General features: G+C 36.3%; 1 protein-coding gene and 1 non-coding gene across 2 annotated transcripts in view; one reads left to right on the top strand and one right to left on the bottom strand.

Annotated features, from left to right (window-relative positions):
- Positions 1–19,517, top strand: part of AGBL1 (ATP/GTP binding protein like 1) — a gene marked incomplete at its 5' end in the record, with an annotated part of 782,586 nt that overhangs the window by 501,747 nt on the left and 261,322 nt on the right. The window contains one exon of the mRNA XM_029237077.1: positions 7,451–7,614. Within this exon, the coding sequence (XP_029092910.1) occupies positions 7,451–7,614 (164 nt within the window). The remainder of the gene's footprint in view (positions 1–7,450; positions 7,615–19,517) is intronic.
- LOC114905464 lies at positions 2,945–3,051 on the bottom strand. The gene has a single exon (XR_003796287.1). It is a non-coding gene; the product is annotated as a U6 spliceosomal RNA (small nuclear RNA).

Raw genomic sequence — 19,517 nt, 5'->3', positions numbered from 1 at the left:
GTCTTGCTGCTTTATTTATGTGCTATAATGATCAGTTTTTTGGTTTTAGGGTTATGCTAATATTTTCCCACTTTTTATTGAGTTATAATTGGCATATAACATTACATTAGTTTCAGCTGTACAACATAGTGATCTGATAAATGTATATATTGAGAAATGATCATCATGTTTTGTTAATATTCATCACCACACATAGTTACAACTTTTTTTGTGATGAGAACCTTTAAGATTTACTACCTTAGCAACTTTCAAATATATGATACCGTATTATTAACTATAGTCACTATGCTGCACATTACATCCCCAGGACTTATTTTACAGTTGTAAGTTTGTAACTTTTGACCACCTTCACCCATTTTGCCCACCTTCCACCCGCCCACCTGTAGCAACACCAATATGTTCTCTATATCAATGTTTGTTTTTTTCAGATTCCACATATAAGTAAGATCATACAGTGTTTGTCTTTCTCTGATTTATTTCACTTAGCGTAATGCGCTCAAGGTCTATCCATGTTGTTGCAAATGGCAGGATTTCCTTCTGTTTTATGGTTGACTACTATCCTAATATATCTATCTATATCTATACCTTTATCTATATCACATTTTCTTTATCAGTTAGTTCATTGATAGATACTTAGGTTGTTTTCATGTATTGGTTATTATAAAAGGGTTACAACAATATTTTAAAAGAAATTCTGAAATTTTCCTTCTCAATGTGTGGTCTGTGTTTAATTGTTTCTCTTCCTTGGGTTTATCTTCCTAAGGCCCTCACACATAAACAACATTTTTCAGGCACAGTATTTTCTCCTCAATTCTGTATGTTGTTGCTTCATTGTCCTTGGTATTTAGTGGTGTGAGCAAATTTTACTATTTAATTTTGATTATTTATAGGGATCTTTGTACTTTTTTTGTTCCTTTTCATTAATTATAACACATGTATTTGATGAGCTTGTTTGATCTGCAGACTCAGATTTTTTTTTTAATGTAAGGAATTTCTTTCTTCTCTTCTTCATGCTTTTTTCTCTCTTTTTCTTTTTCTTGACTTCTGTTATGACTCCCATACTACCTAGTCTGAAAGTCCAAGAAAGTCCAAGATCAAGTGCCTGAATCTGTTCTACAGTTCTTATTTATATATTTAACATGTCTTGTTTATCTAGTTTTCCCTTGAGATATTGGAAAATTTCTCAAAGCTGTCCTATACAAAATGAATTTTATTTTCTGCATCAGACAGTTTGTTAACTCTTTCCAATGTCTTTTAACTTAGACATTGTACTTTCCATCTCAATAGTACAATTTCTTCTGTGCTCTTATTCTCTCATCATGCCTTTTGCTACACTTTCACCAATGCAGTATACTCTTGATTCTTTCCAAGAATATAAACAAGAAATGTCCCAGATTTTTCTCATTTCTGGTAGTAAATGTACTTGTTTGGTGTCCTTTGAGTGCCACCCTTTTTAACTGCAGTATTTCTACATAGGTGTAACGTTTTCCCTCTGTGTATGTTTATAGAGGGTGTTCAATGAAGCCTAGTTTTGTTAAAAAGACAGGCTTTGCCAGACATTGTTGTAGGTCTTTGGGGCAGATATTAATCCCTATCCACTTATAACTTGGGTTTTCGGACACAAAGAGAGGCCCATGCAAGATGTGAGGACTAATTGAAGACTTAATCACACAAAGCCAGAACCTCCAAAAATAACATTTGCAGTCAGTAAACTAGTGAAACCACAATCTGTGAAGCAAGTAAGTGGGTTTGCCTGACTGTCTTGGCCATTGCTTCGGGTAGAGCAGGAAAAAAATGGAAAAGTCTTTATTCATAATTTCTCAACACAAACCCTCCTTCAAGCAGATTTGGAGTCATATTTCAATGGTACAGTGTAGCCCAAAAGGCCTCAAGCCAAAACCTCAGCCTATAATGGTCCTTGATTTGTTGTCCCCAAGTGCCCAGGGGAGGAAAACACAAGTTCTTTCTGGAGGCAAGAGCATTAAAATCAATCCACAAAGACTTTCTTTGAATGAAAAGAAATATAAATTTTGAAAAATCATAAAATATTTGAGCAAACAAGCCTACATTATTGACATTAAACAGAAAAATCAAACCAACGAATGATGCACGCAAAGACTATATTCAAGAATAATCAGGTAGAGAATATAAATAACTGTGTTTTTAGTGTTTTAGAGACAGTTTTTGAGATGGATGAGTTAAAGAGACGGTTCAATGAAGCTGGAGAGAGAATTATTAAAGTGGAATATTTATATAAAGTATTCAGAATCACAGTGATAGAAAGAAATAAAAATATGAAAGTAGAGCTAAGAGTTATTGAGGAGATAGGGAATGGGGGTGATAAATTATTACAAGAAATAATGGGTGACACTTTTCTAGAACTAATGAAAGACACCAATCTTTAGTGTCACTGAATTACACAAAAGAAATAAATCTAAATATACTTCAGAATATAAAAGATAAAGAGAAGATCTTACAACTGCTAAATGGAATTACAATAGTTTATTGGCATACTACATACAGCTTTTTAAACATTTTTCTAGGGAGCAATAACTTTAAAAAGTATTTCTTACATGGATGTTTTATTGATATTATAGAGCCCCCTCCCCCAAATGTTTGTGTAATATTGGCAAATCATAGCAATGGTGTCTGAAAGTGTATGTGAGGTTTTTTTTTTTAATGGCTTTTTTTAAACTTTTTATTTTATATTGGAGTGTAGCTGATTAACAATGTTGTGTTAGTTTCAGGTGTACAGCAAAGTGATCCAGTTACACATATTCATGTATCTGTTCTTTTTCAAATTCTTTTCCCATTTAAGCTGTAACATAATATTGAGCAAAGTTCCCTGTGCTATACAGTAGGTCCTTGTTGATTATCTATTTTAAATATAGCAGTGTGTGCATGTCAGTCCCAAAGTCCCAATCTATCCCTTCCCCTGGTAAAATAAAATATGAAATGCTTCACGTATTTGCGTATCATCCTTGTGCAGGGACCATGCTAATCTTCTCTGTATTGTTCCAATTTTAGTATATGTGCTGCCAAAGAGAGCATGAGGAATTTTCATTTCTAAGTCTTCACCAGAAATCACATCATTATGTGCTTTGGATTTTGCTTTTCACACCTATCATTAAATCATAAATATATTCCATATTGTTAAATTGTTGTATAATTATCATTTTAGTGACTTCATTATATGTCATAAAATTTATTCCATTATAATTTCCTTAGTCATTTTTTTCCTTATTAGATATTTAGACTTTTATTTCTCTCAAATTTTAATTATTATGTATAACCTTGATATAATATACAGTTTGTACATATGGCTTCACTTTTATTTGGCATCAGTTCCTTAGGAAAAGTTCCCAGAAGTGATATTATCATGTCACATAGTCAATGTATTTTGATATGTGCCAGCTTTTATCATGAGTCAGCACTAAATATTACAAATCTGAATATATATATCTACCAATATGCTGGGTGTAAGAGGCATTTTTATTTAGGTAATAAGAACATTTTTCCATGTTTGTTTTTAAATTATTTTTCCTCTTTTGCTCACCAGTTATCAGTATTCATGCTTTATAAACTTATCTTTTGTGGATTCTATGTATGTCTTACCAATATGTAATTTTCTGCAATAACATAAATATTAAAATAAGTGATTTTCTGTAATAACACAAATATTCTTCCCATATTAATATTTAAAAATTAAGTGAGGATGAGGTTGGTAGGCAACTTTGGGTTCAAATGTACTTATGAATTTGACTTATTTTGGGGTAGATTATCAAGAAAAGTTAATGTGTGTGTATATATATATAAAGAATTGTGCTAGTGAGTTTTGCTTACCAATGTGATGAAAAGATAGGCACCTATACTTTCTGGCAGCATTGGTAACTGAATATTGATGTGACAGACATTGTTGGCTCACCCAACGCTTGTTTCTAACACTCTTCTGTCTTACATGTCTTTATTAAAGAGGATGAACAAACTAAAATGTTCATTTACCAGACCGTTGTAAAGCTGGAGTTTGCTTTATTATAATACACAGTTCTGGCCAATAAAGTGTAAGCAAGAGTATGCTGTCACCTCCTCCCCCCCCCACTTTCTCTTTCTCCCTCCTTGAATGATGATGTGCTGGCTGGAGCTACAGCAGCCATCTTGTAGTCATGTTAAGAAAACTAGGAGAATGGCAGATAAAGTGACCCTGATTTTGTTAGGACACTGAAATAATGCCACGAACTTCATACCCACCAAAACTTATAATATGCAGAAAATAAAGCTCTATTTATGTTTAAGCCACTATAGTCAGGCTTTCTGTCATCGGCTATGAAAAGCAAAGCCGAATTAACACAACTAAGCTGGGGGAGAGGACAATTGGGTCTCTGTTTTATTAAGATGCACTTTTAAACTAACCCAAAGCCTTGCTGCTGTGAGTACATGGTAAGTGACCAAAGTATATAACAGAATTTCTAAATTTTATCCACCTGTTTCCCCAAACATATCCAGGGAGTGAATGCACCTCCTGGAGCAAAAATAAAATAAGAATTTAAAAAATGCTCATGACCTTTAACAATGGGAGAACATAATTTAAAGGCATTCCTCTATTCGTTACTCAGAGAAATGAAGTTTCACTTAACAAATACAATAAATATCCAAGAGACACTCCGTCCATGCCTTTCTATACCCACCGATTTATAACCATTACTTACCCCTTTTTAATATATGGACGACATGCCATATGACAGGCTGTGTATTCCATGCCAGGGATGTAAAAAAAACAGATACTGCTCAGTCCTTGCCTTTGAGGATTTCACTCCAGGCTGGGTGTGGGAGGTAAGAGGAGGCCGTTTGGATAAACAAATGTTTTTTTTTGTTTTTTTGTTTTTGTGGTACGCAGGCCTCTCACTGTTGTGGCCTCTCCCGTTGCGAAGCACAGGCTCCGGACGCGCAGGCTCCGTGGCCATAGCTCACGGGCCCAGCCGCTCCGTGGCATGTGGGATCCTCCCGGACCAGGGCACAAGCCCGTGTCCCCTGCATCAGCAGGTGGACTCTCAACCACTTAGCCACCAGGGAAGCTCCTGGATAAACAAATGTTTTTGATACTGTGTGAGAGTAAAAAGTATAGGGTACTCAAGTGAGATTGATAGTAGAGGGTGAAATAGAGTAAGTGTTACCCAAGACCCCACAGCCAATACATGGTATAAGTTCCATGATTCAAGGTCTTCTAGAATAGTCATTTTATAATACCAACCATTGGCTGAAATAAACAGACCAATATCAGAGATATGGGACTATTTTTGCATTATGAAAACACTATCATTTTGTCTGCTGTTGTACAGAAGTTGACTTGTATGAAGAAATTGCCCCTGACCTGGCAATATGGTGCATGCTTTGAGATTTATTTCCGCCAGGACTCTTCCTTCTTTTGGACTGTTGTCTGTTCAGCTGGATGCTGGGGTAACACATGTAAGAGGAGGCCTCTTGCTTCTGACTGAGGAGGAGGGTGTGACCAAGACAGCCCTTCCAGAATGAAGAAAAGCAGCCAGGAAAATGGGCAGAGGAAAAGTATCAGCCCTCAGAGCTGTGGCACATGGAAAGAGACTGAGATTTTTCTGTCTCTGTAAAAAGTGCTCTTTTCCATTGACCTAAGGAAAATAACTTGTTAAACACGTCTTTCCCTTCCCACTGCCGTTGTTTATGGAACAACAGACTTCCCTTAACTCTGAAGTAATGTCTCCTTTCTTCAGGAAAACAGGTGTCCAAACATGCAGAAAATCACATTTTTAAACAGCTAAAACAAGCTGGGACAAAGTGAGAGAGTGGCATGGACATATATACACTACCAAACGTAAAATAGCTAGTGGGAAGCAGCCGCATAGCACAGGGAGATCAGCTCGGTGCTTTGTGACCGCCTGGAGGGGTGGGATAGGGAGGGTGGGAGGGAGACGCAAGAGGGAGGAGGTATGGGGATATATGTATAGCTGATTCACTTTGTTATAAAGCAAAAACTAACACACCATTGTAAAGCAATAATACTCCAATAAAGATGTTAAAAAAACAAAAAATAAATTAAAAAAATAAAATAAACTTGAGGACTTTACACATTTCTTTATCCTTTTACCTAGAAATTCTTTTGTGACGCTTACAGTTTCCCGGCTTGGAATTATTTTTGCCTTGGGATACTTTTGGCCAGTCTTTTCAAATGTTTACTATCACATCCCTGTCTTGATCACTGTTCTTTGGATGGAAAATCTATTTCTTAAAATATAATATTCAACAATTGATTCTTTTTCATTTAAGTCAAATGTACTTTATAAACATGAAGACCTCAGGACCACATTGAATTCTGTCATATTAAATATCTTTATAGGATGAACGAAAGAAAAATTGAGCTATTACTGATCAATATTGGGAGACTTTGAAATATTCCTATCATGACTTATCTAATATATAGAGGGAAGAATTATAATCCCTTTTATGAATGAGAAAATCAAGGCGAATGTTCATATATCTAAGATCACACAGTCAGAAAATAGTAAAATCAGGATTCAAATCCAATTTTTATCTAACTTCAAAAACCATGCACTTTCTACTTCACCATGTAATAGAGTTCCTCCTAGACTACATAAAGCTGTTTGTTGAGTAGTTAAGTCAGAAGTGATTTATGAGGCTCTATTATGTACTAGCTGGCAGGGCATGGATAAAGTATCAATTCTATGGGTCTAAATCTCCTTCTCTGTGGAATGGATACAGTAACAATATCTACCTCATAGGACTTTGTTAAGGATTCACTGAGTTAATGCATGTAAAAGGGCTCAGAACAGTACTGGACATAGTAAATGCTCAATAAAGTTGTTTGTTCATTGTTATTATTATCTGTTAACTTCGTGAATAATAGCATAGCATGAATGTCATGGCTTTGCTTTCATGTGTTATCTTAGTACAGCTGAATAGGTGGTTCTAAATAAATGGTAAATGAGTTTGTTTTTTTAAGTTCTTAGTGTTTGTATGTGAGAGATCTCCCTCATTCTTCTCCGTTGGTTGGCAAATTTATGGGAGAAAAAGGGTATCTCTTAGTAATATTGTTTACAGACTTTGGTTTCAGCTGTGAAACCCTTTTGTAAAATACAGATAGAAGCACTGCTGCTTTATCTAAAGTGGGGGGAAGTGACTCCTGGATCTCCACGTACACCTCCTGCCCCCTAGTACCCCTACCCGGTCATTGCTGTCTCGGGAGTAATTCTGGGAAATCCTGAAGGTTGATGTAATGCAGACTGAGAACTACTAAGCCACAAATCCCACAACAAAACACATTGGGCAGTGACTGATAAATGCTATTAGTTCTTAATTTCTGTGATAGGCCTATGGCCAGGTGTCCTTCCTCTTAATCGCAGATTGTCTTCACTCGGTTTCCATCCTATACTCACTGTTGAGTGCTTTGTTTAACTGACAGGGTCTACAGTTTGGTACCAGTGAACTGGAGGAGATGGGATCTATGTTCTGCTTGGGCCTCCTCATCTTGGAACTCAAATCTGTAAGCTGCAGCCATCAGCTGCTGACCTGTGCAGCAGCTCTGCTGAATGCTGAGGAGTCATCTCTGGACCACCACCTCCAGCGGTAAGTCGCTCACTGTTTGAACCTTTGTGTTTCCATTGGAGAATATCTGGGAAGTGAAAGTCATGTGGACCTATGGGTCTTTGACAGAGAGAAAATATGGAGAAGCTGCCAGATCAAGGTAAGGTAGTAGTGCTCCATTGGAACCAGACTTGGGGCATCCTTACTTCCTGCTGAAGACAAGGAGGATGTTGCTTACTTGTACATAAATGCACATATAAAGCTACATACATTTATAAATATGTATTTTTATTAAGTTTTGCTCATGGCAAAGAAGATGCAGCTTAACGACACACGTGCACGTTTACCTATGCTTATGTTTGCCAGTTATGTGTTTATATGTATGCTGATGTCACTTTGGAGTCATTAGTCAGCTAAAATCTGGCAGTCTCGCTGCTAATATCCAGGCACTTGGGGACAAGAAATGTTTTAATCTTCCCATTCTTAAAAAGCAGTGTTCTGTCTCAGAATACATGATGATGAATATGCTGGCCCAGAGAAACTGACTCACAGCCATGGCAGGGAAAGGATGGATCTCTGAGAACAGTGAGGATCTTTAAAGAGTCAGGAGAGGGAGAACTGTTATCCGCAGAAGCCCTTTTGATGCCCTGTACTGTAGACAAGTTGTATTCGGGGGCAAGAAGGGAAGATATAAAGGCCATGGGAGAGAAGAGAGATCAGGAAACGTCAGAGGAGTCAAAGAATGCTAAGTCATTGCCCACCTTTTGAGCAAAGCATTGGAGCGGGGGATTGAGCTGTTGGGTGAGGGAGTGCCTGCCGGTAGATGAGGAGACGTCTTGTCATGCACTTCATGTCCCAAGGCAGAGAGAAAACCGCTAATACTGGGGCCTCCTATTTCTAGCTCATTTTCGTTAATTTTCCTCCTGCCACTGTTAGGCTGCCGTTCCAGTGTGACTTCTCACCAAATGGCCAATCAAGCCTAGAAAGATCTAGCAGTGTAAATTAATACTGCTTTGGAAGGCACTGGTTTCTCTGAGACTTAATTACCTAAGTGCAATATTTAACTTGCTCATCACACGATGCTATAGATCACAGACTATGGAGACTTAAGTAAATCCAGACTTCTTCCCTCCCTAAAGTCACTGTGCCAATTTCGTTTTGACATCACAACCACTTCTGTCTGCCCCAGCTCCTTCAACACCCCTCAGAGCCCGAAGGCTTGGTGTGCTTGGCATCGTGGTTGGTGTTTCAGCTTCTCCCTCTGACAGCAAGCACTTCCATCTGCCAGGATATATATTTCAACTTGTCTTTTCATCTTTGCCTTTGCTAAGCTATCCTGGGTGCAGGCATGCCTGCGTTTTCTTTCTTTCCATCTCCCCCCCCCCCCCCCCCCCCCCCGCTGCTCATTGAGGGAAGACTGAGCAGACCTGGCATTGCTTGCTTTCCCTGAATTGATTGTGACCGTCTGTTTGATCCAATGCAGTGAGGATTAGTTGCCTGTAAACTGGAACAAGAAGAAATCTATCAAAGAAGTGCCTTTTCTAATTCAAGTCTAAAGAATTTGGTGTCAGGCTCCAAATGCAGTGGCCACTGTGTGGGTTATCATAAGAACATAGTATTACCTGCCCTCCATGCCATCCCACACAACTGACTAGTAATTTTTCAGTTACAACCAGTCCGAGAATACTGAAGGTTGAAGTCTTCCCGTGACCTCTGACCCTTCTTAGGCTGGTATGGCTTCTTAAGGGCAGGATACCTACAAAGGGTGTGATTAATCTGTGTGTTTTGAAAAGATTTCAATTAAATTTGAGAGACGTGGAGCTTGGTGGAGAGCAGCAGGGTGAAAACTGCCTATTTAACCCAAACGTTTGTATCATAATATATTTTTCTACTCATGGAGGCAGGTGATCCAAACAAATCATGGTTCCTGCCCAAAGGACCTGAGAACTAATGGTTGAAAGGGAAATTACGCTGAAAATGTCCTGACCCAGAAAATATTCCTGCCAGTAAGTGTATAATCATTGAAGGCTGGCAGAGGGAAACTTAATAAAATGATATTTATTGGTTTGAAACCAGCAGCAAGCTGTTTGAGTACCTTTGATTCGTTTCTGATGAATAGAACTAAATCATGAGATATAATAATCAGCAGAGTGAATCCTGAGAATTGCGTTAGCAACAGGGGTTCTTACTATAATACAAAGGGTGTAACTAATGTTTGTCAGTACAACTCTCCATAAGCTTTAGAGAGGAGACCTATGCTACCCTCCCGCCGACTCCTGCCTCTTTTCCTTGGGCGTGTGGCCTTTATTTGACATAACAGGGTTATATACTTGAGGAAAGTTCTTCTTTTCTTGCAGAGAAGGAGATACTAGAGAAAAAAGGGGGGCTCTGACCTGAAAGTCTGCCTTAAAGAAATGCGAGCACATGTTATTTTGAGGGTCCCTCTGACAACATTAACCCCTGGGAGTGATCTACTGGGAAGATAAAGGCTGGCTGTACACCGTGGACATCATGTTTTTTGACAATAGGTTTTATGCCTCACTTACCACAAAAACAATTAGAGTGTAGTCAGCATCCACAGAGCAACTCACCCGTTTTTCATGAGCAGAGAAAGGGCAGAATGGTGGTTGTTTGCCCAGTGGCTGAAGCTGAAAATGAAGTACATGCACTCTTTGTTTTGGTTTTTCTTCTATAGCTCTCTTCTTCCCAGTTGCTCATTTAAGAAATGTCTGCAGACTCATTAAGGCGTCTTTAGATCTTCTTGCCGTTCCTCTTTCTTTCTCCTTCCTGTCAGTCTCATCCCTGGAAATAATTGTGTGTGCACTGCAGGAATGCTAAGCTGCTTCTTCAGGAGGGGCCGTTTATCCATTGTGACAGGTCTTTTGCAAAGTCATTTAACAGTTTTGCCGAGTCAGCCACCTTTCATCTTGATTTGTATCCCTCCAGTGCCTTTCCACTCTTCAGCTCAGCTCCCCTCTCTCCATTCCATTAATAACAAAAGAAAGCTCAGAGTTTCCGACCTGAGCCTTAGCAATAGCTTAATATCTCGCCTATTCTCCCAAATTACAGTCCCATTGCCTTAACCGGGGCTTCCCTTAGCATCAAGATAAATTAGTTTAATCCTCTCTTCAGTTTGATGAAACAACACGGAAAAAATAAAAATCTTTCATAGACTTTAGAAAACCTAATTAGGCTTTTTAATAATTAAAGACACTTGGTTTTCATTGAAAACATATACACTTTTGTCTTTCTGAATAAGAAAATATAATTTGGAAATCAAACAACAAAAACACATCCCTACTCCTGTCTTCAATCACACACCATCCATCTACCTGTGGATAACCATTGTCAACATTTTGGTGAAATTAGATTACTTTTTCACCTATGAATAAATAGATTAAAAAACCCTCAACAACCATGTATAGGAGTTCCTTTCCTTGAAACTTTATAAACACATTTTTCAAAATAGACTTTACTTTTTAGAGAAGTTTTAGCTCTCAACAAGATTGAGAGGAAGTTAGAGATTTTCCATATTACACTCTGCTCCCACACATGCATAGCCTTCCCCATTATCAATATCTTCTGCTAGACTGGTAGATTTGTGACAATTGATGGACTGACATTGACACATCATGCTTACCTAAAGTCCAGAGTTTACATTAGGTTTCACTCATGGTGTTATACATTTAATGGGTTTGGACAAATGTAAAATGACGTGTATCCATCATTATAGTCTCATACAGAGTAGTTCCACTAAAAATCCTCTGCACTCCCTTTATTCATCACTTCCTCTCTGCTAACCTCTGTTAACCACTGACCCTTTTACTACCTCCATAGTTTTGCCTTTTCCAAAATGTCCTATAGTTGGAATCATACAGTATGTAGCCTTTACAGATTGGCTATTTCTCTCTTAAAAATATATGTTTAAGTTTCTTCCATGTCTTTTCATAGCTTGGTCGCTCATTTCTTTTTATCACTGAATAATACTCCATTGTCTGGATGTATCACAGTTTACTTATCCATCCACCTACTGAAGGACATCTTGGTTGCTTCCAAGTTTGGGCAATTATGAATAAAGCTGCTCTAAGCATATGTGTGCAGGTTTTTATGTGGACATAAATGTTTAACTCCTTTGGGTAAATACCAAGAGCATGATCACTGGATTGTATGGTAAGAGTATGTTTAGTTTTTGTAAGAAACTGTCAGACCGTCTTCTATAGTGGCTGTACCATTTTGCATTCCCACCAGCAATGAACAAGAGTTCGTGTTGCTCTGCATCCTTGTCAGCATTTGGTGTTGTCGGTGTTCTGGATTTTGGCCATTCTAATAGATTTGTAATTGTATCTCGTTTTAGTTTGCATTTCCCTGATGACAGAGAGTGTGGAGCATCTTTTCATATGCTTATTTGCCGTCTGTATATCATTTTTTAGTGAGGTGTCTTTTAAGTTGTTGATCCATTTTTTAATCAGGTTGTTTCCCTATTTTGATTTTGAAGAGTTCTTTGCATATTTTGGATAACAGTCTTTTATCAGATGTGCTTTTTCAAATATTTTCTCCCAGTCTGTGGCTTGTCTTTTCATGCTCTTCATAGTACCTTTCACAGAGCAAAAATCTTTAATTTTTATGAAGTCTACCTTAACAATTCTTTCTTTCATGGATTATGCCTTTGGTGTTGTATCTAAGATAATAATTGCCAGAGGAACCTAGGGACAGAACAGGAATAAAGATGCAGACATAGAGAATGGACTTGAGGACACGGGGAGTGGGAAGGGTAAGCTGGGACGAAGTGGCATGGACATATATACACTACCAAAAGTAAAATAGATAGCTAGTAGTAGGAAGCAGCCACATAGCACAGGGAGATCAGCTTGGTGCTTTGTGACCACCTAGAGGGGTGGGATAGGGAGGGTGGGAGGGAGACGCAAGAGGGAGGAGATATAGGGATGTATGTATATGTATAGCTAATTCACTTTGTTATACAGCAGAAACTAACACAGCTTTGTAAAGCAATTATACTCCAATAAAGATGTTAAAAAAAAAAGAAAATAATTGCCAAAACCAAGATTGTCTATATTTTCTCCTACCTCATCTTCTAGATACAATGATTGTTTTTGCATTAAAATCTTTGCAATTTATAGGTGGAAATGGGGTGCTGTTTTAATTCATACTTTGACCTTTTCTGAAATGGATTACAAGCTTCTGTTTCATTAGTATTCTTTTTTAAAATAAATATCCAAATAATATCTTTTGTTCTTTATTCTTTTAATAATCATTTTAAAAATTACATTTAAATTCAATTTCTATATTAAAGATATTCTACTTCTGTTTGTCTTAGATATTTCAAATATTTCCCCATTAACCTTTCATGTTTTTTACATAGTTTATTGACTTTGGATGTATTTGTTTTTACATAGATATGTTTCTCAGTCTTCTTCTTTGTTTCTTTTACCTTTGATAAAATTATCTGCCTCAGTCTAATAACAAATAATTCACATGCACTGTAAGAATGTGTTAATTCAACTGAAGTAGGTAAGTTTATAATGAGTATATTTACATATTGTAATTCCTCTACATTTTTTCACTATTGAATAAGTCTGCATTTCTAAATTGTTAACCATTTTTAACAGTTGTTAACCATTTGCTATATTGTTAAACATTTGCTACAGCAATTACTTAATAATCCATCCTTTAACACTGATTAATATGTCAGCTTATTATATAGTATTTACATATGCATGTACCTGGTATATATGTATATATATATATATATGCTTTTGGTTTTATATTCCGTTCCATTAATCTATCTGCCAGGAACACATAGTTTTAATGTTGTAACTGTGTAATTTAAACCTATGATGTTGCAAGCACCACCTCATTAGTATTGTTTAACACACGTATACATTTACATATACTTATATTTGCCACTTAATGTATTTATGTGTGTATGTGTTTAAAAATGTGCTTTGCTATTTTCCTTTTTAAATTTTCGCCAATAAACTCTATAATGAGTTGTTACCTGCCCAAAGTGAAAGCACTGGGATTTTAACTCAAGTTGCATTAAAATTATAGGGTGTTTTCATCTATTGACTATTTGCTATATGACTTTTTCAAAACCTGATATTTTGTTCCACTTATTCAGATCTTCTTTGGTGTTCACAAAGTATTGTAGGGGTTCTTTTGTAACCTTTTTTTTTTTTTCATGTACTTCCTTGGTGTATTATCATGAGCTTTTAATCTTAACATTTAAAATTTTCTTGTTACTCAAAAAGCATCGTTTTCATCATATTTTTGTAAGTGGTTGTCTTAGTTATACAGGAACATTCTTGATTATTGATATGCTTATTAGTAACTTCACTGGTCTCTGTAGTTATACCTAAAAGTGTTCCCCTAGATTTTTCTGTTTTTCTAGATAAATCATAGTATCATTTATAAATTTTGACAATTGGCTTTGCTTACTTTTTATTCTTATCTATAACCTGCTCAGTTTTGAGAACATAGTTTAAAGATGATGATGATGATTTTATGGCAACTTCATTGTGAATCTCGCTTCAAAATGAGAATGACTCTAAGTATTTAAGAATTAAGTAAAATGTCTGTTGGTTTGGTATTAATGTTCAACGTCCTCTTTATTAATTATTCTTTTTTCTTAGCTTAGTAACTAAAAAATCAGGATTGGATGATGAGTCTTTTTGGTATCTAGAAAAATGATTATTACTTTAAACTAATAGTCTTAAATTATGTTAATAGGTTTTATAATATTCACCCATCCTTGAAAATCAAAGGAAAATGTATTTGGCTATGATCTAAAATATTATTTTATTATAGATATTGATGGTATTTACTGTGAATATAGGAGCTTTTTTCCTATGTTTGTGAGTGAGTGAAGTGTGTACTTGGTCTGTATTGTTCAATCATCCACAACACTTTACATTTCCTAGGATTTTTCCTGGAACATATACATTTTGAAATACACATATTGCCGATCCAACCATCTGTGTCTCATTTATTTTAAACAAAAATATTGTTTTCCACTTCTTATTTTCTCACATAAGACATATCTGTGGCATTTGGATTGTCTAATAGTCATAGTCAGATCATTTTAAAATTCAGTTTTATGTTTAATTACTTGCATTGCTCATCTCTATCCACTCTGTGCAATCATGTCCTCATTCTTATTTTTATGTTGACTCATCTCACATTTTTGTTAGAGAACACCTTAATTTTTTTTTTTTTTTTGGTAAAGTAAATCAATGGTGTACTTTTGGTATATTAGTATACGTGTGGATATCTTCCTCTTTCCTTTACCTCGGAGTTCCACTTTGCCTACCTAGAGATTTCATTAAAACAATATAGGCTTCGTTCAATTTTCTCTGATATTTAAGCCATTAGTAATCAGCCTAACCTTTCTTTGTATGTACCTTGTTTATTTCTGCCTTAATAGTTTTTCCTTTTTCATTAACACAAATATTCTTTTTCTACTACATCAAAATTATTTCTTTTCTTTTTTCTTTTTAGGTTTAGGTCCTTTTGATTCATTTGGAATTTGAATACCCCATCCTTTTCTGACATGTCTTTCAAGTATACAACAGCAGTGTTTCCATTCTAACTCTTCATTCTCTTTCTCTGGAGTGTTTGATATCTGCTTTCCAGCCTCTGTATCTGTCGTGTCTTCTCCTCTCATCACTTCTACTTTGCAACTCTTCTTTTCATACTTAAAAAAATTTTATTTTATAGTGCAGCATAGTTGATTAACAATGTTGTGTTAGTTTCCAAAAAAGTAATACAAATGAACTTACTTACAAAACAGACTCATAGACTTAGAGAACTAATTTATGGTTACCGAGCAGGAATGATCGGAGGGAGGGATAGATTGGAAGTTTGGGATTGACATGTACACACTGCTATATTTAAAATAGATAACCAGCAAGGACCTACTGTATAGCAGAGGGAAAGCTGCTCAATATTCTATAGTACCTTGTAACTGTTAACACTAGATTCTGGAAGTGCGTCTAATGTTTGTCCTCATAGATTTAGTTTTCTGCAGCGTGGACTCTCCTCTTTGCTGATGTGTTTTATTTTCAGCCATTTTACATTTAGGTTTTATTGCAGCTATTTCTTTATCTCTCATCAGTTTTTCTTTTATTCACGCTTGCTTGCGATATAGTCAGCTCTCTTTCCATTTGGATGTGCTATCTTTTCATGTACTGTTTCACGGATGTCATTTTTCTTGAATTTTCCTGATACCTGAACAGGGGCTACCTAATGCTGGCTTCTGTTTCCTGTGCCTAATCATTTCCCAAAGAGCACCATTGCTCTGTGGGTTGAGGAAGGCGTTCATCTCCTTATACACTGCAGAATGTTTCACGCTCTGGGTTGTTAAGATTCTTTCGTCCTCCTCTTTCAACTTCTGTTTCATCATTTTTTTGTTTATTCATCTTTGAATCATGAGAGCTCTATTAAGGCTTAAAATTGCTCTATAACCCAGGGTTTAGATGCTCTTTAAACCCGTTTGTAGTCTAGCTGGATGCCGATAACTCCTCCTGTTTTAGTATGAAGTAACTTGATTTAGATGGTGCTTTTTCTTCAAGAATTCATGATATTTTGGCTTTGACCTGAAAGTATAGATCTGATTGTACTGCAGAAGTTAAGGAGAAAGGAAGAGTTATCTCTCTATTTCTGGAGACTCTCTGACTCCCTCAAGATGGTTGGTTAATATTTACTAAATGAATATGTGAATTACTTGAGATATAATATTATCAATGAACTTGTGTTCAAAATAAGTTTATATTTTGGAATCCTGTAGGGGGAAATTAATGACAGTTATGATGGTGATGGTGATGGTGATGACAGCAAATATTTATATAAGTGACATGCGATCTCCTAGGTATTAATTTACTTGTATAATCTCATTTAGGCCTCTCAGTAACTTTATGCACTAGATATTATTATATTTATATTGCAGGTGAGTACATTGTGATTCAAAAAAAGTACGTGGCTTTTGCCTAAGATGACAGAATTGATAAGTTGTAGAGCTGAGATTTGAACCTGTACAGGTTTGCTAAAGAATCAGTACTGTTGATCACTATGATACACTACCTCTTAATAGATAACAATAATAATAGCTAACACATTATAAGAATTCACTCTTGTCATGTCCAGTGCTCTGTGTTTTGTATGCATACCTCATTTCTTGCTTTATCTTTTAAACCAGGGGTTGACAGACTTTTTCCGTAAAGGGACAGATAGAAAATATTTTAGTCTTTATGGGCCATATGGTCTGTTTTACAACTACTTAGCTCTGCTGTTACAGCGTGCAAGTAGCCATAGCCAATATGCAAATATATGGGCATGGGTACATTTCAGTACAATTTTATTTACAAAAATAAAGAGTGGACTGGATTTGTCCCAGAGAGCCAAAGTTTGCCAACTCCTGCTTTAAACAGTTCTTTGAGGTATGTGCTATTATTATCTCCCTTATACAGATAAGAAAACTGGAGGTCAGAGAAGCTATATAACTTGTCTTTCACCCAGCTAATAAAATCACATAGGAGTTAAACCAAGCAGTATGACTCTGTATCCTTGATGTTTAGTGACTACAGATACTAAGTGGGGTTTTATATGACCAATGAATGACACTTTTTTCTTCTCTCATGAATTCTAAACCAAATAAGAAATAGAACACAGGAGTTGGATAGGTTGAATGGAACATACCTGATTTTTTTTACTGGTTATAAAGAATTAGAGTGCATGGACCCACCATAATTGGACTTCCTTACCTAGAATTGTAGGAGCAGAGCTGGCCTTGCTAAGCTTATCATGCAGAGGAACAATGAGGGCATCTTGAGTTCAGGGAGAGAATGAACACAGGGGGTCACCAGCAACTCATGCTCACTCAGCATCTCCCCCTGAATCATCAACTTCATGATACTCTTCCTCCCTTAGGGAGAAGCAGGTGAGGGCAGGAAGTGGAGTACCAATGTCTGTGGGCCAAAATGAGACATATGGGAATGGGGAGAATTGTTCCCCAAAAGGTGCATTGTATCAAAACAAAAGATGGAAACTCAGTGTTTCAGATTGCAAATTACACTCTGTTTCCAACAATTCCAGTTGTTGCTACATAGCAATTATGACAGTATTTCTTTTTGCTTGTCTTTGGTCACCCTAATTTTATTTAAATTAAAAAAATTAGCCCACAATACCTAATATTTGAGAATAGCCTTAGCTTCACTCCGTAGTTGCAGGCAAAGAAATGTCCAGTGGCTACGAGGAGGGAAATGTTGGAACGGAACTCAGCCTGGGGATCTTTTGAGACTATAAGTTATCACGTGTAGCTTTAAAACATTAAATGGCTCTCTAACGGATCAGGGAAAATGAATTGATTAGCCAGGAAGAAGTGCTAATCTTAGCGGGAAACAATAACAACAAAAAACCCTGGTCCATTAGTAAAGAAAGGCTAATTCAAATATTTTTGGTATGATTCTATGCTGATTCTTCTACAATAAGTGAATAAAAATAATGAAAACTCAGTGTTAGTGCATCTATGAAGAAAGAAGTTTAATAATACTATACTCTGTAAATTGGTTTACTTTCCTCTGGAGAAGAATTTGGCAACTTTTAAGAAGGTCTGTAAAAACCTCCCGTTTAATTTTGTTTCCAGCTAGAATAACCCTCAAGAAAATAAACTTATCAGAAAACAGTATTTACTACGTAGATATTTATAGCAATGAGACTTATATCCCCAAATAAATTTAACCCAAATTCCTAGTAGTAAATAGAGAAAAAAGAAAGAACATGGTTGATTAATTTTCTAGAATACCATGAAACAATGAAAATAATGTGTGTCAATGCATATATGAGATGATAATAAAAGCAGACATTCATTAGAACCTTACCATGAACTCAATGCTATGCTAAGCATTTTGTTAGTATTATTTTACTTTATCATGTAAATAATCTTGTGTGATAGATGCTATTATTAGAGTCCCTTTCACGAAGAAATTGTTCTATAGAGGTTAAGAAGTCTGCCAAATGCCATGAATCTTACAGAAGAACTCCTAGCTTTTGAATTCACTTCTGTTTCATTACAAGGCTCAAGTTCTTCTCCTTTATGATGTTCAGACTTTCAAATAATAAATGGGAAAAAATCAGGATAATTAATACTCTACACATGCCGATTGTGACTTCAGCAACATGCAGAACCACTGACAGAGGTGAGGGCCATTAAATGGATAATCTAAAACTTATTTAATCATCTTAGTTTCTTTTTCTCTTCAGTCCCTAAAAGTATGTGTTGGGTGAAGTGAATGTATGTCTGTGTGTGTTTATGTGTAAGTTTCAAAATCTTAATGTCTTGTACGTATTTTGGCCCAGAAATATCCCTTGATTGTTTTAATACTATTCAGGGAAGATTAATGTATATCATCATAGGTGGAATGTATGTCACCATGGGTTGAATGCATTGCAACTCATGGGGATAAGAATTCAGAAGAGAGAGGTGATACAGATTGCAGACAGAAAGGAGTTAAAGTGAATTTTCTTCATATTGCATATTTGTTATTTGTAAAATACCCCCACCTAATAACAACCATGAATGTTAACCTAAAAGAATACCTATTTTACAAATGATTCCACGGGAGCCCAGGGAGTCTAAGTGACCGCTAGGTGTGGTTAAGTGATTCACCCATTTCCAGTCAACACTGGGGATCTCATTCACTTCTGCCTCAGGCTCAACCAAATGAAAGGCTGGTCTCTTACCTATGAATCTATAAACACCTGGAAACAGAATAGGCTATCAGGCCCTGGAAAAAAATTTCAATCAAGAAAACTCACTCTTTCCACTCTCTATTATCAACAGCAGCCTTTTACAGCCTTGTCTTTTGTTGTTGTTAATTCTAAAAATGGAAGACAAAAATCTTTAAAGTTTTCCCAAACAGGAGAGGCTGTAT

This window comes from Monodon monoceros, unplaced genomic scaffold, assembly GCF_005190385.1.
Source record: "Monodon monoceros isolate NGI ecotype Baffin Bay Population unplaced genomic scaffold, NGI_Narwhal_1 Super_Scaffold_21, whole genome shotgun sequence".
In the NCBI taxonomy this organism is placed as follows: domain Eukaryota; kingdom Metazoa; phylum Chordata; class Mammalia; order Artiodactyla; family Monodontidae; genus Monodon; species Monodon monoceros.
The sequence above is the reverse complement of the archived record's forward strand: the minus strand, read 5'-3'. Positions and strand labels throughout refer to the sequence as shown.